Source organism: Eubalaena glacialis, chromosome 1 (assembly GCF_028564815.1).
Source record: "Eubalaena glacialis isolate mEubGla1 chromosome 1, mEubGla1.1.hap2.+ XY, whole genome shotgun sequence".
Classification (NCBI taxonomy): Eukaryota; Metazoa; Chordata; class Mammalia; order Artiodactyla; family Balaenidae; genus Eubalaena; species Eubalaena glacialis.
The window spans coordinates 24,279,154-24,302,159 of record NC_083716.1 but is presented as its reverse complement, the minus strand read 5'-3'; the positions used below and the strand labels follow the sequence as shown (position 1 = coordinate 24,302,159).

Genomic DNA, 23,006 nt, shown 5'->3' with positions numbered 1-23,006 from the left:
GATTACCCAGATTTCAGTACCTTTTGCTATTTGACTCTGAAATACCATAGCTATTATTTGATCGGATCTTCTCTTTTGGAAAGCGATGGCACCTTATTTTCCAGACCCCGATGGAAATCAATTAACACTAGTGGTGTGCAGATACTACAGTGCTTTCTAGCGATAGATGAACTGAAGCTCTCGTAGACCGATGACAAAAACTTAGAATGAAAAGTCAAAAGTCCCATCCTAGGAACTCCTGGAATAAGAAGGTCAAGGCACACTTTCTGTACTTGTCAAGTTATGTATGTTTCTCTCTTTGTTCACTTATTACTTACTCACTCAGATGCTTGCAAAAATTTTCCTTGGAGATCTGTTGTCTTCCCCTTTCCTTTGCCACTCCTATGACCTAGAACAAATTTGGAAAGTGGATTGGTGGTCTGAGACAGTGCTTTTTAAATTTAATGTGCTGTGAATCACCTGGGGATCTTGTTAAAATACAGCTTCTGATGTAGGAGATCTAGAGTGGCATTGAGATTCTTCATTTCAACAAGCTCCCACGCGATGTCAGCATTGCTGGTCCTAGCACTAATCTTTGAGTAGCAAGGGACTAAAGTGCTCTGGAATTCAGTCTCAGCTCTTCCAATGGATCTTCTAACATCTCAGACAAGTTACTCACCAGCTCAGTACTTTTACCTTACTTGGTTGTAAAATAGTGGTAGGGGTACTATCTACCCAACTGATGTCTACAGAGGAAGAAAAAACATGATGGAAGAGATATCTTAGTGGTCTGAGATACTCTGAGAAACATACATTTTTTAACCAAAAATTTGCTTCTTAGGGAGCTATTCCTGGGATCTGAGCTGAGGTTTAAGCACTGTTGATGTCATTTTATTTTAGATGAATGGTCTTAGGGATTTAAGCCACTCAAACTACAGATCCAGCAGCATGGAACTTCAAGACATGTAGTGTCAGAGACTAAAGTGCTAGGAAATTTGAGGAAGAGGAATATAATGGGCACAGAAGATCAGCTACGCCACCAAATTCCCAACCAGAACATACCTGGACATAGCTGGAAGATAATTGCATTAGGGCTTCTCATATGATCCTGTGACATGTGTAGGTAGACCCAAGTTTAAGCAAGTTAGGTGTACCAAAACCCCAAGTAGCCATCAAATAAATCAAGAAGATGAAAGGGAAAAACTATTCATTTTTTTCAAAAGATTCACTACAGGTGAATCTCCAGGTTGCTTAAATGTTGGCTTCTAGTACAAATCGTCAACCAGCTGGCCAGTTGAGGCTGAAGAGTTGGGTGATATCAAGTGTGCATTAGGACATGATACCCACCAAAATATCTATCATAGGTAAAACTCAATATCTTCTAAATGACTAAAGCTCAGCAAGAAAGTATAGGTTAGAAAAGTTTGGTTATATAGACCAGTGCTGACCAAAAGAACTATAATACGAGCCACATATGTAATTTAACATTTTAAAATAGCCACACTGAAAAAGTTTTTTTAAAAAGGTGAAATTAATTTTGATAATATATTTTATTTAACTCAGTATGTCCAAAATATTATCATTTCAGCACACACCACTAACCAAGTTCTCAGTAACCACAGGTGGAAAGTGGCTAGCTTATTGGACAGAGCAGCTCTAGAACCATTATGAATTCAGTTGACAATTAAAAATAATATATTGAAATTGAGTCATTTGTTGAGACGTGGATGGATCTAGAGACTGTCATACAGAGTGAAGTAAGTCAGAAAGAGAAAAACAAATATCGTATATTAACGCATGTATGTGGAACCTAGAAAAATGGTACAGATGAACCGGTTTGCAGGGCAGAAGTTGAGACACAGATGTAGAGAACAAACGTATGGACACCAAGGGGGGAAAACTGCGGTGGGGTGGGGATGGTGGTGTGCTGAATTGGGCGATTGGGATTGACATGTATACACTGATGTGTATAAAATTGATGACTGATTAAAAAATAATCATGATAATATATTGATATATCTATAAGAGGATATATTGTAATTTCATATGAGGCAATAACTACATATAACATTTGCTTGACATCCTCCTGAGATCTCTGGATGGAGATGTGGGGCTGGTAATTCAGCAGTATGTGAGGGGCAGGGGGAGAGGAAATATCAGGGATAGTGGAGGACTAGTATCACTCATAAGGAATTTGCTTTCACCTGCTTTCAAGGCCACCAGAAAAAGGCAACATGGATGGACTGGTTGATTACTCCTGACACACAGGGTGAAAGAAGATGTGATGTGATGATGGTGATGATGGTGGTGGTGGTGGTGGTGTCTGTGGTGCATTTATTTTATGTGGTTTTACCAGAGTATTGATTTTGTGCAGCCTTACAGACATTCATGTGCCTGGAAATAAAGTCTGTCGTGCAGGTCAAGGCTGTGGGCAAGCTCTCGGCTTCACGTGCTGGGGTCAGTGGTCAAGCGAGATGACATGTCATCACTGTGCGCAAAGATGCCCTTAACCTAGAAGGTCACAGCGTTTACGGGGAGGTTTTCCCATGCAAGCTTCTTCTCTGAGGCAGTTTTACCACAGCAGGATCAAATAGGAGTTTCAAACTTGTGCTTCTAGTCGGGCATTGGTGATGAGTGAGACATGAAATATTAACAAGGAGAGAAAATGTGCTGTAAAAGAGCCCAGTGGCTCCAGAGTAAGGGCTATTAGGTATTAGGGGATGGGATGATGTCCTGGGGGTAGAGGGAAGACCGGAAGAGGCTTCCTGAGTAGTCACAGTTAGAAGAAGGCTGATCTTCTAGCTGCTTTCTGGCCTCAGGGAGGTAGGCACAAGTCTCTCCATCACAGAGAGAAGCACCTGCTTTCCTTGCTTCCCTAGTCCAGTGGGTCTGTCTCCTCCTGTATCATGTGTGAGCCAGACATTGATTTTTCTTGCCTGGTTTAGACACTGATCTGATCTGCGTTTCACCAGGTAGGATCGATAATAATGTTTAAGGAGCTGCTCTTCCTGAGATGGAGGGATAGCGGTTTCTCAGCGTTTGCTTAGCATCCTAAATGGCTGCTGTCTTTGGGACTCAGTCTTTAGTTGCAGCTGTGCGGAATCTCTGTCTCACTCTTGTTCTCCTGCATGCTCTGCCATACATGCTTCTGCGAGGGTGCACACACTGGCACAAACCCCACCACTGACGATGGTCGATACCTCTCAGGTACCGGCGGATCGTGTCCAACAACTGCACAGACGGACTGAGGGAGAAGTACACCGCCAAGGCCCAGATATGCCCCGGAAAAGCCCCTCACGGCCTCCACGTGGTGACGACCGATGGGCGCCTGGTGGCAGAGCAGGGGCACAATGCAACCTTCATCATCCTCATGGAGGAGGTAGGGGAGACCCTCTTGAGTCTCTGAGGTCAGAACTCACAAGCAGGTCATTGCCCACTTCCAGATGGGAAGAGAAGAAAGGTCACGTTTTCCCACCAGTCCTTGTAACAAAGTCAGTGGTGAGAAGTGAAGACTCCTGGGAGAAGATGGAAGGGGTGAAAGAGGTCTTGGGATATTTAGGGACCCTGTTCCCTTCATCCTACAATACAGAAGTGGGACCCCCTTGTCTCTGGGCAGGTGCAGATTTGAATATATTCTTTGAGGTATCCCTTTAGGGTCTGCATCTTTGGAGGAATGTTTATTATCATTAGACTGTATACTGTAAACTTTGCCAGAAGAAGGGAATTCACATTTTTTTCCTTTTTTTTTTTTTTTTTTAACCTTTAATCCCACTGATTAGAAAAGCCCACAAGGCTTTCAAAGGGTCTTGAAAGTATGAGTGTGAGGGTGGGGGAAAGTGATCCTAACCCTTTAAACTTATTTTTATAAAGAATGTCATATGAGTTGATTTTCCATCAGCAACCTGCTCCACTGGTTCGCTTTTTAGGTCTTCTGCAATCTGGGCAGTAAAATCAGACTGCGTTCGTTCATTCCAGGGTAGAAATAACTCTGCTGTATGCTTCTTGCTTCCTATATGAGTTGTTTCATCTGTTTCCAAACCAGGGAATTTTTCAGGCACTCCTTTCTGAGGTGCTGGGGCAAGAAAACTTGCCTGATTTACAAAACCATCTAAATTTAAATGCAAATTACTGTGTGCTCTTGAGAGCTTGGAAGGAGACCAAAGCAGGCCAGGAGTTTTTCCCCTAACTATGAATACTTTAGAGACCTTTAAAGTCTAGCCCACACTGGACGGGACAGTGAGGGTTCCTTATCCTGGGTTGACAGATTCTTTAGGCTTCATCCACACTGGGTGCTTGAATTAAAGAAATTTAATATTCAGAGGAGGTCATTATCACATTCCCACTAGGGAATTTCCAGGACCAGCTCTATAAAAAAACTTCTCTTGAATAGATGTGAAGAGCCATGATCTTATCCATTTGAATTGCCTTCAGTTCATTTCCACTTTAATTTATATTCATAAACTCAAAGGTAGTTGACATTGTGTGAGGGGCAGGGTAGCACCTATCAATATTTTACTCACACCTGGGTTGCCACGGGGGAAGAGACAGAAAGTCAAACTGTGATGAATGCACATTCACTGGGCAGATAATTCCAAAATGATGTATTTCTCTTTTTATTCCATCAACCATCTTTGTTAATAAGTAGAGAGACCCGACTCTTCTTTTTCATCCAGGATCCTTATCTGATGGTCAGGTTCGATTGAATTTATCCAGAGTGTTGGCCCAATATAGTGGGGAGAAGGACAAGAAAGGATGGGGTTCAATATCAGCCCTTAATAAGCTAAGGATCAACTTGGGATGATAAGATGCACTCAACTGAACCACTGCCATCACCTCCTCAGGCAGCACCCGGGGGCTCTTAGCGTCCTAAGAGGCAGAAATATCTGTGAGCTGAGATGGTCAAAAGAGGCTTTAGGGAAGAGGGAGCTTAGGCAGGTTTAGGGAAACCCAAGGTCAACAGAGCACAGGTCTAGTTTCAGCTGGTATGCAGTATTCATCTATAGAATGGAAATAATCATCCTATCTCATAGAGTTACTTTAAAGATGGTATTATATAATATGTGATTAGCGTAATGCTTGGAACCTAATAATAAATTCTAAAAAATGGGACAATTATAGTTATAGCATGGTGGTTTGAGAGTATTGACACCAGACTGCCTGGGTTCAAAACTTGGCTCTTCCAGTATTGGCTGCAAAGACTTTGATCTAATTACTTAATTTATTTTTGTCCCCATTTTAGAAATGGGTCCAGTAATACACTCTACATTATAGAGTTGTGAGGAGATTAATTGCTTAGAACTGAAAAGAAACTTCATCAGTATTAACTGTTACTAGTACTACTACTACGATGATGATGAGGAGGACGACACAGGCGAGAAATTATTAAACAACGTGTATGAGGGAGCCAGGGAACCCCTTGGCTTCCCCAGTTCATAGCTTCACAGAGGCTCTACCTTATCCACAATTGCCGGTGTCAACCAAATCAGGCTGCCCCAAGCTTGGGCATACAGGGGCAATAGGTCCATAGTACCTGTTCATAGTGCCCAGTAGAGAGAGTCTGATGATTGTGTCGAGGGTGTTTCAGCCCTCTGGGAGAGATTAGGGCCTCAGAGGGTGATGCTGAAGGCACAGGACCAAGTATCAAATAGGAGTCAGGCTGGACCATGTGAATGGGCCCAGGCCAACTGCTATTCCACCTTTCAGGGTGATCTCCAAAGGACAAACATCCAGCTTGACTTTGGGGATGGGATTGCAGTGTCCTATGCTAACTTCAGTCCTATTGAGGACGGCATCAAGCACGTGTACAAGAGTGCGGGGATCTTCCAGGTGACGGCCTATGCGGAGAACAACCTGGGCTCAGACACAGCTGTCCTCTTCCTGCACGTGGTTTGTAAGTAGCATGAGCCATCCCGTCTCTTACTTTCTTCCCAGTTGACAACTCCCTTTGTTCAGACTTCCCAGGATTCCAAGCCGAGCAAGATTTGGTGTGACTATTACCCCAAATGATGACCCCAATCAAAAGATTGAGATGTGACCTCATCTGTGTTTGAGTTTCATAATACTAAAGTAGACTGATGATTTTGAAAGTTTGGATAACATTACCACTTGGCCTCTCTTTTCAGCTCTACTCTGTTCTGACGTAAGTAAGTGTGCGCATGCAAACACATTCAAGTAAAAGTCCCTTCCCTTTGCTTTGGAGACTCCTAAAACAGAGAAAGAGGGAACTCATCTGATTCCTAGCCACAGGTTCATTTTCAAGCTACTCTGAGTGAAGGGAGCACAAATCAAAGTAAATTGTTCTCTCCGTTGGAAGAGCCGAAGAAGGGTTAAAGAAACCCATGCCCAGATTGTTTTAAATGTAGAACTGAACACACAAAATAACTTAATTCTTACATCCGAGGTTACTTCAAGTTTATCCCAAGTGTGAATAATTCTAAGAACTCACCAACATATTTTTGTTGTCCTAGAATGTATTTCATGGCTATTGGCTGTTGCTTGGCACAAACCAAAACAACAGTTGAAGTTCCAGAATTGTGTGTTAGTCCTGGAAGTATTTTGTGCCTTTGCTATCCTGGGACTTGACTCATATAAACTGAAACTTAATATGATTTTAGAATGTTGGGTCAAGGAAGTGTTGTTAGGAGCTGTTATTGGTTTCCTATACGTTATAGTGATACTCATGGGTCTAAGGACTTCTATGGTTCTTACTTATATACTCCACAATAGTTTGGGTGGTAATATGCTACATATGATGAAAATTAAATGCTTTAAAAGAATCTAGGTGAAAACAAGGGGCATCTTTTCAATTAACTCAGTAAAGGTATAAACACTACTATATAAGCAACCTACACTTAAAAGGTCCCTGGCAAACAGTGACCTAGCTGGTCTCCTAGCATTCTGGTCACAATAGTAGCATAAGGACCAGCAGTGATGGGGGAAGTGCATGGAGAAAGACCTGGATTATATGTGTTATATCCTTAAAGACGCCACACTACATGACCATGAGATAAATGATTTCTCCTCTGGGTCTTCTGAACTTCAGTTTCAAAATGCCTTAATTCTAACTGACACCTTGCTTCACGGGGATCTTGTAACAATAAATAGGAAACACAAATAACACACCCAATCATTCACTAATTTATTCAATGACTATTTGTTGAGTTCTTAATATATGCAAGGCCTTCTGCTAGGCACTGGGAGGCAACAATACAGAGATGGCCCTGCCCTTGCAGAGTTTACATTCTGGTGAGGGAGGGAAGGTACTGTGAGAAACGGGCCACCAATAGCCCCAGGGGTGATAACCACACCACACCAACAATAATAATTCTGTGTCAGAAGCAACAGGTCAGAAACCCAGGTGGGTGGTGTGCAAGGTGTTTATGAGCCAAGTTTAGAGCAAGGGAGACCTGTGTTTGAATTCTGATCATATCCATTTGTGAAATGTCTACTATCAGTCAACTTTCTTAGTCTTTACAAACCCCTGATTCCTCACCTTTAATACTTAGATTATAGCAAGGCTATGAGAATCAAATTGGATTATGTGTATGTGTCAGGGGTCCCCAAGACATCCCCTCCCAGGTTTAGTGATTTGCTGGAAGGACTCATAAGACTCAGCATATAGTCATACTTCAGACTATAATTTATTACACTGAAAGGAGACACGTCGAGATCAGCAGAGGGAAAAAGGCCGGTGGGACAGAGTCTGGAGGAAACTAGGTGCAAACTTCCAAGAGTCTTCTCCCCATGGAGTCACATAAAACATGCATAATTCCTCCAGCAATGAGTTGTAGCAACACATATGAAGGGCTATTTACCAGAGAAGTTCATTGGAGACTCAGTGCCCATGGCTTTTATTGGGGACTGGTCAAGTAGCCATCCTCTGCCTAGGGTATACCAAAATTCCAGACTCCCCGAGGGAAGCATTTTTTCAGAATAAACCCTATCATTGGTAAAAAAAAAAAAAAAAAAAAAAGTCTAGGCAGAGTGAACCACTCTTATCAGCTCACTGTTGACTGGAAACACTCCCAGAGCCAAGTTCCCAGATGCCAGCAAAGGGCCAATCTTGCCCACAGGTCTTTCTAAAGATGATGATCTCAGGTCAACATCAAGGTTTTTCTGCACAGTGTGCAAAATGCCACTTAGCACCCAGCCTGCCACATGATGAATGTTACCTGCTCTAGTAACTACTAAGTACTTCCTATTCACTTTCTACCTGACACTTCTGCTGCATTTAAAAATGAAGACAAAGAAAAAACATTTTCTTTCCTCTCTTCCAACGACCTGCCCCACCCATGTTCCTAATTCTGCCAAGAGTGGGCCTTGCCTGCCAGGCACAGTGACCAATGTATTTCAGTGACAAAAAACACAACAGCAGGGAACAGGTTTATACTGTGGGTTATGTGTGTGAAGGAGGAAATGTCCCTTGAAACTTTTATCGTGCTCATAATTCCCTCCAAATCAATCATGGCTGCATTTACCAGCCAGTTATTATAGTGGAAACTGCTCTTGGCCTCATCTTGGGCCATTAGCTAACAAAGGTAGTTGTTAGCCACCCATAATAACCAATCTCGCACAGATTATTAGATTTTTATCAAAAAGAGCACTCTTTGACAGTGAGGATTTTAGGAGTTTGCTATGTTCCCTCCTGAATCCCTCGGCTCTCTTCTCCCCGATCCATGGTTTATCTGTAGATTGAAGTCTGGAGCTTCTGGCTCAGGCTCTTTGCCCTGAAAAGCTGTTTGATGTTGTTCCTTGAGATTATATTTACCCAAATGTACTTGTCCTGAAGCTGGCATATATGTGGCCATGCTTGATGGTGTTCTAATTCGTGGAAGCCCCACCCCTTTTGTGTTTGGCATGAATTTAGGGAGAAGGAAGTCTCATTTTATATTTTGGGGTATCAGAGTACCCAACAATGTAAGCCCTGGTTGACCTGAAGCCTCTGAGTGACCGAAAGCTGAGAAGCCTGTCCAGGGCCACGAGTCATAGCGACATCACTGAACTGTGGAAAAGCCCAGGGTTCCCATGAGCTGGCCAGGGGAATGGGCTCCATGCATTTTGAGGGAGAGAGATAAGACAGCAGCGTTATCTAAAAAATAGCACAAATGAGCTTATTTACAGGGCAGAAACAGACTCACAGACATAGAAAACAGACTTACGGTTACCAAAGGGGAAGAGGGTGAGGGATAAATTAGGAACATGGGATTAACAGATACACACCACTGTATGTAAAACAAATAAGCAGCAAGGATTTATTGTGTAGCACAGGGAACTATGTTCAATATCTTGTAATAACCTATAGTAGAAAAGAATTGAAAAAAAGAATATTTATATATATGTATATGTGTATAACCGAATCACTTGGCTGTACACCTGGAACTAGCACAATATTGTAAATCAACTATACCTCAATTAAAAACAAAAGAGGCATTGACTTTGAGCATAAAAGGGTCCCCTTTCCCAGCAGGAGAAGAATGAGGGATGTGAATCTGGGCATGAAGAACAACTCTGAGGTGTTAAAATAAGACCCAGATTCCTTATCTCCCTCTTAGGACATGACCTGGCCAGGGCCCCCTTCCCATTACCTCATTCTCTTCCACATGATCAGTAACACACAAACAACAAAGCGAGATAAACCAGAAAAACTCCTAAAAATGAGTAAATAAAGCAATGAAAAGTAGGCGGTATTTTCTCACACGTGTGTGTGTGTGTGTGTGTGTGTGTTTATTCTCACCAACAGTCAAACCATACCAAAATAATTAAACAGATTTACTCATTGAAAATGATTAAACCTTCAGCCAAATGTGTATCTGAAGTGACAGGTTTGAAATTATTTGTTGAAAGAAATCTTGAGGGGCCGTATGTCTGGGGTCAGGTGAGAGCAGTAGGCAAAGAATATTTTCACGCTGTAGATACACAGATTCACTTGTTGATCGTTCAGGAAAATACCATCTGGGAGGTGGCAAGCCAGTCTGGCTAATCTCCTCACCCAAACATCAGTCCCTGTCCAAACACCTTTTATCCCAATATAAATTTACTTACGACATAGGAGGTACCCGGTGAGACTCAGAACGCCCACTCTCCCAAGAGGGACTTCTACACAATGATACACAGGAACAGCGATGATGTGGTGGTAGTGGTAGTGGTGGTGGTGGAAACAGCGTCAGCACATAATTAATTATATGATACCTTTAACATCCACACATCACTTTCATATGTTCTTATTACTGTAAGGAAGGCAGGGGACAACATAACAGTCTGTGTAGAGTCAAGGTTCTGTAAGATAGAGGAAAAGGTCATACAGCTAAAATTAAACAGGAGCAGAAGTGAAAAGTATCCATCTGTTTTCTTCCCTTTAAACTGAGCTGTCTCCAAAATAACCCAAGACATCAATAGTGAAGGCTGGGTGGCCTGGAAAATGTCCCACCCATGAGAAGAACTCAAGGCCCCCAGGCTAAAGAGGTGTCCAGGCTACAGCTGTGACCTTTAGTCACTTTAGCTCTTCAACACTATCATGGTGGAAACCAGGAAAATGTGCTCTGACTTAGTGTGGACAGATAATTAGAAGATTTTAATTGGATTTGGCTAAGTAGGAAGGATATAAGGAAGGGAAGAAAGGGAGGAAATGAAGTAGGTAGGAAAAAAAGAAAACAAAAAGGAAAAAGAAAGGGGTAAGGATGGGGGAGATAATCCCACAGAGTTAAAAAAATAACCGATCTAACCCACAAAGGCAATGCTGATACACTAACATTTTCCAACAGCGTTTTCCTCTTCTCACGTTATTTTGGAAATGAATTAAAATAAAATCCTCACTTAGTATGCATAGGGTGGGTTCCAATCTATTGTCTTACTTGCTAGTTTAGAACCTGAGACTGCTTACATCAGTTTTCTGAGGAAGAAAAAGAAATAGAAGCTTGGTCACCTTTTGGCAAGCAGCTTTTTAAATTATTATTTGGGAACCTGGCACTTATTTCTCCTTCAATTTAGGGAGATGGGCTTTTTCCTTTTTATAAAACAGCCTTGCAAGCTTCTGAATGACACCCGCTGAGTGATGCAGATGACAGGCACAATGGCCGATTGTTGAACAAGATGGGACCAATTAACAATTGAGGATAATGGCGGAGCCCTCCATACAATGCACTGACCCCCAATCACAATACAGGCTAATCGGCAGAAATGCAAGAGACCACTCTTTATTTTCCTATTTATTGACTAAGTGTCCAGTAAACTAGCTTTGTCCTTGGGCTGGAGGTTCATAAGCATTCGAGGTTGGGCTCATCGGATGGAAATTAAATTCAGATGTCACTGAAAAAATCTGAAGCCCGATTTGAGTTCCCTATTATACGCGGTACTTCATTTCAAGTACACACACACACACACACACACACACACACACAAACACACATACTTCTCAACATCTGTGAGTTTGCAATCCTTGTTTTCTTATAGGTGATGGTAATAGAGGTTAAGATGAAGAATCTGGGAGTGTGATTGTTTGTTTATTCCAGGAATAGAAACATTGACATTGTTCTCCTTGTTCCCTTAGGTCCCGTGGAGCACGTTCATCTCCGAGTTCCTTTTGTTGCCATAAGAAATAAGGAGGTCAACATCAGTGCAGTTGTGTGGCCCAGCCAACTGGGGACCCTTACCTATTTCTGGTGGTTCGGCAATAGTACAAAGGTTTGGCCCTTTCTGATTGGTGTCTGCTTAGGTCTATACTGAATGTTCCCATGTTCCAACTTCTGTGTTGATGTTGTGGGGGGGGGGCAGAGGGAGGATGTGGGCAATAGGGGATACTTAATGAAGCTATGAATCCACGTAATTGAATATGACATACCCTCCTACAGCAAGTTCATTGTTATAACAGGGAAAGTTCAAATAATCCTGAGGAAGAAAGGGTGCTCGGAGAATCTGCACAAACCTGGTTGTTCTTGCTCCTCTAACCAATATTTCTAATATTGATGTTGCTCCCTTTTGTTCTAATCCCGGCCTTTCTACTCACCCGCTGTGTGATATCAAGAAAGTCATTTAGCATCTCTGAAATTAAGTGACACCATCTGTGAAATGTGAATTAGATATCTAAATGCAGGGCAGTGAAAGTCAAATGGGGTAATAATGCACGTAAACCATCTTTAGCAAGCCCTACTAGGTGTTCTGTTAGGGCCGGGTACTGATGTTCTTCTTCTTAGGCATGGTACTGATGTTGCCAAGTCTCAAAGAAAGGGACTTAAGGGCCAAACTCTGGACTTTGCAGATACTCCCTACTCCTGGCAACTGGTGATGATAAAGCTTTTTCAAGAATAACCACACTTGTACAACAGAAGCTGGGAGCAGTTTGGCTGAGGGTTCCTCAGCTTAAGGGCTTCATGTTTTTCGCTCTTCCTGTTTTTGTCTTTGCATTTTCTTTAGTCATTCTTGATGTGATTGGTATTGCTCATCTTAGACCTTTACTTTAAAAAAAAGAAAATTTATGAAAGATATATCAGACTCAGAAATGCTGGATATCTAAAGAAAGGGGAGATAAATATTCAGTTGCCGGTGTAGTAACTCCTTTTAAAAAGGAATGGAACAGTGCCAGTTTTGTTTGTTTGTTACGAGATGACCAAAGAGAACTTCAGCTCTTGCATGATAAGAGAGGGAGATGATTCATCCCTGCTCTTATTTTAAATTTAAAAAAAAATTTTTTTATTGAAGTATAGTTGATTTACAGTGTTGTAAATCCTGCTCTTTTCTAGGGTGGTAGCATGATGTGGTTGAGAGAATACGGACCTTGGGGTCAGAGAGACAAGGGTTAGGTTTCTAGCACTGCTACATGTTTGTTATGTGAGCTTAATCAAGTGATTTGACCTAAAATTTAATTCACTCAACAGCAAACTGGAGAGAATAATGCCTACATCATCTCGATTTTTGTGAAAACTAAGTAAGATACTATGTATCTCCCTGGCACAGACTAGTTTACTCACTAAATGGATGCTTTCTATTTTGGTATAAAAACTGACAGGATGGTTTGATAAAAGACTGAATTAGATTTATGGACCCAAGGGACAATTTCCTGTTTGCATCATTTGTGCTGTATACTTTCAAGTTCTTAGTATAGACTATGATGCTTTTGCATTTCTGGTGTTATTATTCACCAAGACAATAGGTAAGGAGGTTCGTTAATGAGATTCCCCATTTAGTATATTAGAGAAGTGAAGCTCCCTGCGTGAGATGAGCATCCTAAGGTCAAACAGCTGGTTAGTTGTCGAGCCAGACCTAAACCCAGGTCTCCTAATTCCCATCTACCATGTACCCCCCAGCCCCAGGATGCTTTCTCTGCATCACTCTGTTTGGAGGTCACAGACCCTAAAATTCTGCTTCAAACACCAGCAGACATACATGGTGAAAGAAAAGAGAAAATCTTCTGGGAGGAGAACATCAGAAAGAGAAAGATTTTAAGTTCATTTCACCTCTGAGAATGTGAGGTTTGGGCTGTCCAGCCAGGGAGTTCTTTTCTGTTAGTGTTTGTTCACCTGTTGATCTTTACTGGGAGACAGCTGTGTGTAGGGAGGGCAGTTCTTGGCTGTCATGAACCCAATGATTTACTCAACAGCCCACAAGGAACCGAAGACAGTGTTTCTCTATATCACCATTTTTTTCTTTGGGTGTTTATTCTAAGGCCTGAAATACCAGACAGTGTCTAATAAACATTTGATCAACAGAGAAGTGGACAAAGTGATTGGAGAGTCTAGTTTCTATTTCTCTAACAGTTATCTGTTAGCTTGAACAAATCACCTGATCTGAAGCTCAGTGTTGTTTTCTCTAAATCAAGGATACTAATATCTAATCCATGAACATCATTGAGTTATTATTTGAAATATCTTTCTATCTATCTATCTATCTATCTATCTATCTATATATCTATCTAATCTATATTATGAGAGGGAAATTTTAAAATTGCAGAATGGCATTATGGTTTTATTTTTTTAATTGAGGATGACCTGAAGTACTTCTTAGGTTAGGAATTTCCATCTATAAACTTGAGCATAAAGTGCTGTACAAATACCCAAGATCTCAAAGGTCTTACTAGTTGGTTTTTTCTTCCCAAAGAACCAAGAGAATGATAGTACATTAGAGGCATTGGAACAGAGTGGTTTTGAAATGAGACAAACCTGGGTTGGGGTCCAGACTCAGATTCTCCTTGCTGTATGCCTTTTGTCAAATCAGGTAATTTCTCTGTGCCTTAGTTTTGTTCACTGTGATGTCAGAATAAGACTGGTAGCTACTACACTCTAATATTGCTTTGAGGATTAAGTAAAGAATGGCATTTAAGTGCTTAGAACACATCCAGTCACTGTTGTGCTCATCCTTTGCATCAATGGCATCTACATCTCAGTGGCAAATCTGACATGGTTCTAGAGATTTCTCTCCCACCTTCAATCATGGTTATTCCATCCATTTAAAAGAGGTACATTTTCAGTGCTTTTGCTAGCACCATGACAGAAACACATCAATGTGGCCACGGTGCCCAGAAATTGATCTAGTGAGCATTGTATTTTCCTGGCAAATGAATGAGTGTCTTTGGGTGTCTTGGTGAGTGCTCTGAGTGTCGAGCTATGTGGTTACCTTTGATGAACAAACCGATCTGTAAAAGGAGCTAATACTAATTTTGAGCATTTCTTTCTAGCATTGGCCTTGCACTAGGCTCTTCATATATATTATTTAATCATCAGAACATCACTGATGAAGGAGAAATTATCCCCTGTGTATGCGTATGTGTGTGTCTGTTTCTATGTGTTGTGACCAGGTGAATTGGATTGGACAGGTTTGCCCAGGTGGTTGAATTAAATCAACCTCCCAATAAGAATCAGTTGATTCCCCACAAACCTTTATAGCCAACCCTCTGCTTGGTGCCCTTAGGAATAGAAGAGCACTTACAATCTTGTCTCTATCTTCAAGGAGATTACAATCCTGATGAGAAGGCAAGATGAGCACACACACACAATGATCGGTGAGCAAGTGTGATGATGTACGAATAAAGAGAAGAGAGCAAGCATTCCTGAAATCCAACTATAGGCCCATATACCTACAAGTCTATCAGCGGGAGATGTGAAATTGTATCAGTAGCTCCGTGGATCTTTCTCAAGAACCTGTATTTTGTGCTAGATCTTATGAGGAACACAAAGCAGTATAAATTCCATTTGTTGCCCTTAAGAAACAATCTATTCAAGAAGATGAGGTTAACATCCCAAAATAGATACTGTAAGGAATGGTAATAGGAATGTAACATTACTGGCCCAGCCAGGCAGCCTAGGGGGTGATGGATGCAGGGCTTCTTGGTCTTGGAGCAAGTTGTGTATGAAGCTGGTCCTAAGCTGGCATTGAAGGAGTGGTAGAATTGAGGCCAGAGAGGAGGGGAAGGGATTTGTGCCCACTGGTAAGGCTTTGGGCATGTTTGTGTTCTGTGTAGACAGACACTACCAAAGAGGGATTCATTTGGGGAGAAATTGCATAAAAAACTAAAACTGGGGAGGATAGATGACAAATGGCTTTGAATGGCATAACCGGATGTGTTTTAGTTTGTCATAGAAACTTAGATTTAGGATAGGATAGTGGAAGATAGAACCAGATTCATGGACAGTGATATTTTCAACAATGAGATATTTTTGAAGAGTTTTTAGAGGGGTGTGTGTGTGTGTGTGTGTTTGAGGGAATTTTTTTCCCCCAAAACTATAAATTTTCAAAATACTCCCATAGTCATAACACATATTTAGGTACTATTTGCTTTATTTATTTTTGGTCTTTTTGTGTATTTTAGACTTTTCTCTCATGTAGTTCTCATCATAGCATATCCACAATTATATATCTTGCCTTCTCCACTTCATAAAGTAAAGCACTTTCCACATATGTAATCTGCTGAAGGTTTTAAGTGAGGCAAGTGTAGTGATTACATAGTCTGTCCAATTTAGGAATGGAAGGTTTTATCAAGGTATACATTTAAATTGTGGGGATTTTATAATATTCGATATTAACTTGACTTACTATGTATTGGGAATCTGGTGTAGGCTGCATCCAAACATTTCCCTGAAGCTCCCTGATCCATTAGTCACGTGGGAATCTCCTAACTAGTTACTCAGAGCTTCGTTGATGTCTTGCTGGGCTTAGTGGATAATACATGACCTGTTGCACATGAGGGATCCTCTGTGGGCAGGGATGCAGCCTGCAGCCTAGGCAGGACATGAGCCTTGCTGTGGGCTGGCCCTGCAGCTTGGACAAAACACGGAGAAGTCAATTGGCCGCCTGTTGGATTTGTGGGGCTCTAAAAGGCCAATCTGCTGAGATCAACAGAGTTCTGGCTTAATAAATGTGTCTGCTTGCCTAATAGAGTTAGTAAATGAACCTTAAAATACTTGATTTAATTTAGTGTTGTGCACTAGACATGGGTGGCCAGTGAAGAACTCAAGAATCCCGTGGAGTGTTCCAGCTTTGCAAGGAAGGCAAAATCAGCCATGATGTCACTACAGCTGATGAAAAACAAAAGCAATTTGGAAAACAAAATTAGCTTCTGCCATTTCCCTAGGGTGGAAGCCTGGGGCCTGTTACCTGGGGGCCAAGTGTTCACATTCAACACAGTTTGTTTGCTGTGGCTCAGAGCCCTGACTGGCTGGTGGGATGGCACGCTCCCTCCCACCTCAGGTGGCATTCCCTTGTCCTGCAGACTTGCATCCTTGTTTGGTTCCTGGATCTGCTAGGAAAGCAGCCAGACAGAGAGGAGACCAAATCTGCTGGGACAGGAGGAATTCCACTCCTCTCAGAAAGAGATGTCATTGCCTGGCACAGCACCATCACCCAAGCCTAAGATAAGGCGAGTGTGCAGAGAAAGGAGAGCGGGGACCATGTAGACCACTGAAAGCTGAAGAAGATGACATGGTAGTCGTGCAGATTCCCTGAAGAGACAATGCGGAGAAAAGTATCCTGGGGCTGAGAGCTGGGAAGAGATTAGAGATAGCTGAGGGCAGTAACCAAAATGGAAGGACAATGTGATATAGTTATGGTCAGAGAGAGCAATTCATGGGATCAAAAAAACAAACAAACAAAAAACCACAACATCAATTATTCCTTTTTTGTTTTGTTTCTCTCCCAACATTTTATTATTGAAAACTTCAAACACAAACTAAAGTTGAAGTGAACATTCACATACCCACCATCTGTAGTCTATCATTAACATCTACTGTGCTTGTTTTATCATGTCTATTTATCTGTCCATCCCTCTATTCAGCCATCAACCGATCTTAAATTTTTGATTTATTTCAGGCACTTACATGCTTTGTCCTAAATGCTTTAGGTGGCAAATCATTACCTAGAGTCCTTTATTTGTTTATACTTTTTCCCCCACGGGGGTGTATGAAATGTATCAACAATGAAATGTACAGATCTGAAGTGTGTATCTCCTGAGTTCTAACAAAGGCATATACCTGTAACCCAAACTCTTATCAAGATATACAGTATTAGCATCACTCCCAAAAGTTCTCTCATGCCCCTCGTCAATTCCCACCCCAACCCCCAGAACCAATCACTATTTTTTTCATCATGAATTAGATTTGCCTTTTCTAGAACTTCATTAAATGCAATCATACCATGTGAATTCTTTCATATAAGGCTTCTTTCCTTTCTTATGGTTTTGGAACTTATCCATACTGTTGTGTATATCAATATTTGTTCTTTTATGTTCATTGTATGCATATACTATGACTTGTTTATTCATTTTCCTATTGATAAATTCTCCTACGTTCTTTTCAGTTTTTGGCTAGTATGAATGTACTGCTATAAACATTTTCTTTTGTTTGTGGATATTTTCTTTTATCTTGACTAAATCCCCAGGACTTCAATTGCTAAGTCATAAATATAAAATGTTACAACTACTTTGGAAAAAATTATCGCAATTTCTTGTAAAATTGAACTTTTTCCTACATCGTTGCACCATTGTACATCCCACCAAAAATGTATGAGAGTTCCAGTTGCTCCACATCCTCAATAATATTTGGTATTATTATTTTTAAAGAAAATGTAGCCATTGTGTTTGGTATATAGAGGTATCTCATTTTCCTTCCAAAGAATATGACCTAGGTACTGAAGCAGTTGAAGGTATTCTGACAGGTAAGTCATAATGAGTTGACTAGTAGGAACTAGAAAATTTGCCAAAAGCCATTCATCAATCCTATGTGTTCTAATTCCTGAATGAGTCCTCACAACTTCTAACCCAAACCTTTAATTTAAAAGATAAAGACCTAAGGCACACAGTGGGGACAAATTTTGCCCAAGGTCATTCATTAAAATGGTAACAGAGCCAGAGTATCAAGTCTCAAGTATCAAGTCATACTAAAGATGGCAACTCAGTGGCACAACTTCTTCCTTCATTCCATGTCCGTGGCTGACATTGCCATGCTGAGCCCAACTTGACTTCAGCTTCCTTCTCAACACAGGACACTAGACAGCCACTCTTGGCCAATGGGAGTTTATTTCCATCACAGAACCTACTTGTACCTCATTTGTTGTTTAATTAATAAGGCCACACCCTGGTGCGTATCATCACAGAGCCATAAGTATGGAGAAGCATGCTTGGGCTCTGGGGTTTACCCTTAGTTAAGAAAAAGAGTGTAACTCTTTCTGTCCTCACTTCTTTCTTTCATTTAGCAAGCAGAGAAGAAAGGGTGTCAGAAAGCTTAGGGCAATATCTCTAATCCTGTCCAACTCCAGCCATCAGCCTGGTTATAAAATAGAGCAATAGAATATTAAAGCCAAGAAATCAAATGATTGTTTCAGAGGCCCAGTTGAAAATTCTGAGCTAGAAAGGAATTTCAGTCTTGCAGGAGGGACGCTGTCTGAAAGCTGCCTCTCTGAGCCTCTGCAGGGTCCAGGTGCACGGGTGTGCTGTGTGAACACTGGCCGATACCCACATTTTAAAAGGGAAACTCTACGCAACCCCAACTGGCTACATCATTACTCTATCCTATTGTCGTCCTAACACACAGAGAGGAGAGAGGTCTGCTCATCTGCACTTGTGACATCTCTTCATGAGCTGCCTTAGAGAAGCCTCCTACTAATATGTCTTACCTTGCAAACACCAGATAACTCGAGAGGGCACTGGCTTCAAGATAATCACTGAATAATGACCCTTCAATCTCAGAATCTGCATTCTCTTCTCTCCAGTAAGCACCTGCTTCTATCAAGATCCTAATTCCCAAGAAAAAAAAATATGCTTACTCTCTTTCTTTATCCTCGACAAGTCCCTGTCTGTTATGATCAAGGAAAGAAAACAGAAAAGGAAAAAAGATTAAAAAGTGAGCACAGATATGCATGTTTATATGTTTTCCAACTTATTTAAATTGTTAGAAATGCCTTGCAATGGAAAACACAGATATGGCCAAACAAAATGTCAATAATATAACCATACATCCAAGTTATATACAGATCCTGCTAGATGTAAGACAATTTGCCAAGGGTGGTTGATACAAAAATAAATAAAATGAGGTCACTTCTCTGAAAAATCTTACAGCACGATGGAATACAGGATGAACATATAAGTGACACGGAATATTAGAGGAAAAGAGAAAAATGATCGCCTATTCCCAGAGTCACTAGGAATAGATTACAAAAGATGCTTCTACTTTGCCCCAGGAGAAGGAGTAGAATGACATGCAAAATCCAGGGTGCCCAGTCTTATCTTTATCTCTCAGAATTAACATTTTACAGTGCATTTCAAGTATATTAATGCTCTTCCTGGATACTGGATATACAATCACAGTTTTAGAAAGCTGTGCATTTTTTTTTTTTCCTTTTTCAAGTTAGGATCCCTTGGGGATATGCAAATGCTTGCAGATTGGTGACAGTCTGAGATTTATAGGAAAGGAGGGAATCTGATATCCCATAAAGGACTAAGTAAGTGTTCCTGCTTCTCTCTTTTAGCCCCTCATCACCTTGGACAGCAGCATTTCCTTCACATTCCTAGCAGAGGGGACCAATACCATCACTGTCCAGGTGGCTGCTGGGAATGCCCTCATCCAGGACACGAAAGACATCGCAGTTCACGGTAAGCCCTGTGATGCCCCTTCCTGCCCAGCCAATGCCCTCCATACACCATAGCAGCAATCGCCGACTGCTTTGGAAATGCCCCAGGGCATAGGAAAATTAGTTGGGTCCACAAAAGGTATCCAAACCTACTTATTACCTTGTTCTTGAATAGATACGGAGGTTGTTAGAGAAGCAGATCACGGACAGGCATTTCTTGTCTTCTGTGATGTGTCTGCATCAAAACCTGATGGTCTTATTAGACAGAGATGTATCATAAGTTGAAGGAATGCTGAGCTGGAAAGACTATCGTAGAAGCATCTAGATCTGATGACCTGCCAAGGTATCTCTCACACAAATGTGGCATCCATTCTTTGTTAGGATGGGGACCAGTGATTTCAAAAGCTGGAGGAGGCATGGTCCCTGCTCTTGAAGAACTCACAGCTTAGGCACTGAGATGAACTACACAGAACTGATGTGTTTTCTTTGTTGTTTGAGATTCTGATCTTTGACTGCAAAGGCTGAGACTAAAGCTGAGAATAGAAAGACAGAGCAAGGCAGGAGAGTTGTAAATAGGGCCACCATTCTGTTCTCAATCCTGGAGAACCACTCTTAATTATTAAATTTCTTTTAAATCAAATTGTGCTTCTACCACCATCCCACAAACCTCCCACATACCCTAAAAACAGCCACTATACCAGGGTTTTCCAGAAAGTTGTACTGGGTGAGGTATGTGATCCTCTGACTCAGTCTATATTTCTTCCACCTCACCCCAGGTGAGTGCCTTTTCCTAGAAGTCTGCAAACTTGAGGCTCAGGCTCTCTCATCGGGCACCTGGAAGACTTTAAGTAAACATTTTTATTGGAATGTAACTGGGAGTTTGGGGTTATTAGATGCAAACTATTACATTTAGAATGGATAAACAACAGGGTCCTACTGTATAACACAGGGAACTATATCCAACCTCCTAGGATAAACCATAATGGAAAAGAATATAAAAAAGAATGTATATATGTATATAACTGAGTCATTTTGCTGTACAGCAGAAATTAACACAACATTGTACATCAACTATACTTCAATTTAAAAAAATTTTTTAAATACAGAGAAGTGCACAGATCATAAGTGTTTTCGCTTCATGAATTATCACAAAGTGGACAGACCTGTGTACCTACCAATCAGACTGAGAAACTGAATGTTACCCACACCCTAGAGTTTTGACCTGTTTTCTGACCCCCTGAGGAGGTTTTTCTAGCAGGATCCATGGAACTAAGGGAAGGATAAGAAAAGGCTTCATTCTAATCTAGCCCAATTTATTAATGCTTTATTGTTGCCTCTGCATGATACCACCTGCAGCAGCAAAAGTCCCCTTCTTCTGGAGTTTCACAATTTTCTTGCATTTCAGATAATGTTCATTTACAAAAAGAAGTCCTTAAGATTTTAAAAACAAACAAAAATGGTAGGAGCACAAATTTACTTCCAGTCACCAAATGCCACTTTGTTTTAGAAGCCAAGAGACAGGCTGAGAGGAAGGAATTTGAGATGAGGCCACATGAAAGTCTGTGCCCTTTCCCTAAGGCACAGTGATCATGGAGTCCCCTTGCCTATCACACCCTCTCTCAGCCTCACTCACACACGCTCTCTCCTTGCAGAATACTTTCAGTCCCAACTCTTATCATTCTCTCCTAATCTGGATTACCACAATCCTGACATTCCGGAGTGGAGGCAAGATATTGCCAATGTGATCAAGCGGGCTCTGGTGAAAGTAAGTTGGCTTTTTCTTTGCTTAAATGTTTATGAATAAAGAACAAGATGCTGTGGTCCAGAATACATTTTCATGGAAGCAAACCACCATTCCGCAGTTAAGTAAAGATTATTTCTCTGTAAAAAGAGAGAGAGAAAAGAAGAATGGGGGAAGTGAAGGATGGGAAGGAAAGATGGAGAGATTAGGCGGAGAGAGACAGAGACAGAGAATCAGTCCGGTGTTCAAGGATGGGAAATTGGCCCCATCTTAATCCTAAATTTTTCTAAGACAGCAAATTGACCCCTTTAATGAAATGATGGCTGGGCCACTCATTGAGTCTTTACTAGTATCATTCATTTGGTTGGCTGTTTGCCCACCAAGGTTTGGGGTTTTTTTGTTTGTTTGTTTGCTTTTGTTGTTTTTTAACCACTCAGACTTCAAGGCTCCCACTGACCATATGTAGCCATCAGAAGGCTGCAGGTCAGGAAACAGAGCATGGCAGCAGACTCGGGGGTTATAGAGTTTGCCCAAGGTCATAGTTTCCTTAGACTAAGTTGAAAGGGTTTTGTTAACCCTTTGCTCAGACCTAGGCACTGGACTATAATAGTGAATAAAACATGGTCAATTCAGATGTAGAGATAAGTCTAATATGCAGCTAGTTCTATGGTAGAGGCATGGCCAGCATTTCAAAAGAGCACAGAGAAAAGTGCAGTTCACTCTGTTCAGAAAAGTTCAGGCTTCGCACACATTTGTGATTCAGTAAATACTTGTGAACTATTAGAATAGTCTTTGGAGGGGATACTTGAACTCTGTTTGAAAGGATAAATAGTAGTTAACAGAGAGAGGATGATGTCTTTCAGGTAGAGTGAACAGCGTGTGCAAAGCCAGGCTCAGTGGAAAGCACAGCATATTTGGGACATGGCAGTTTAGTGTAGCCAATCTATAGGTTATAAGGGTAGGTGTGAATGATGTTGAGCAGGGATGGATTGGTCAGTTTGTAAAGGGTCTGAGAAGCCAGAAGGGGTTTGACATACATCCCATAGGCTCTGGGAAGTTGTTCTTTCTTTATTATATTGGGTTGGCCAAAAAGTTCGTTTGGGTTTTTCTGTCAGATGTTACAGGAAAACCCGAACGAACTTTTTTGGCCAACCCAATATAAGTAAAAATTTCTGACAATAGATTTATATTTCAGACACCCATTCTGGTGGCAATACAGAGGATGGGCTCCAGAGGTGGG

General features: G+C 41.3%; 1 protein-coding gene across 1 annotated transcript in view; it reads left to right on the top strand.

Annotated features, from left to right (window-relative positions):
• Positions 1-23,006, top strand: part of SORCS3 (sortilin related VPS10 domain containing receptor 3) — a 596,683-nt gene that overhangs the window by 561,743 nt on the left and 11,934 nt on the right. The window contains exons 18-22 of the mRNA XM_061193540.1: positions 3,187-3,358; positions 5,683-5,869; positions 11,525-11,658; positions 19,924-20,047; positions 21,678-21,790. Coding sequence (XP_061049523.1) covers positions 3,187-3,358; positions 5,683-5,869; positions 11,525-11,658; positions 19,924-20,047; positions 21,678-21,790 — 730 coding nt within the window. The remainder of the gene's footprint in view (positions 1-3,186; positions 3,359-5,682; positions 5,870-11,524; positions 11,659-19,923; positions 20,048-21,677; positions 21,791-23,006) is intronic.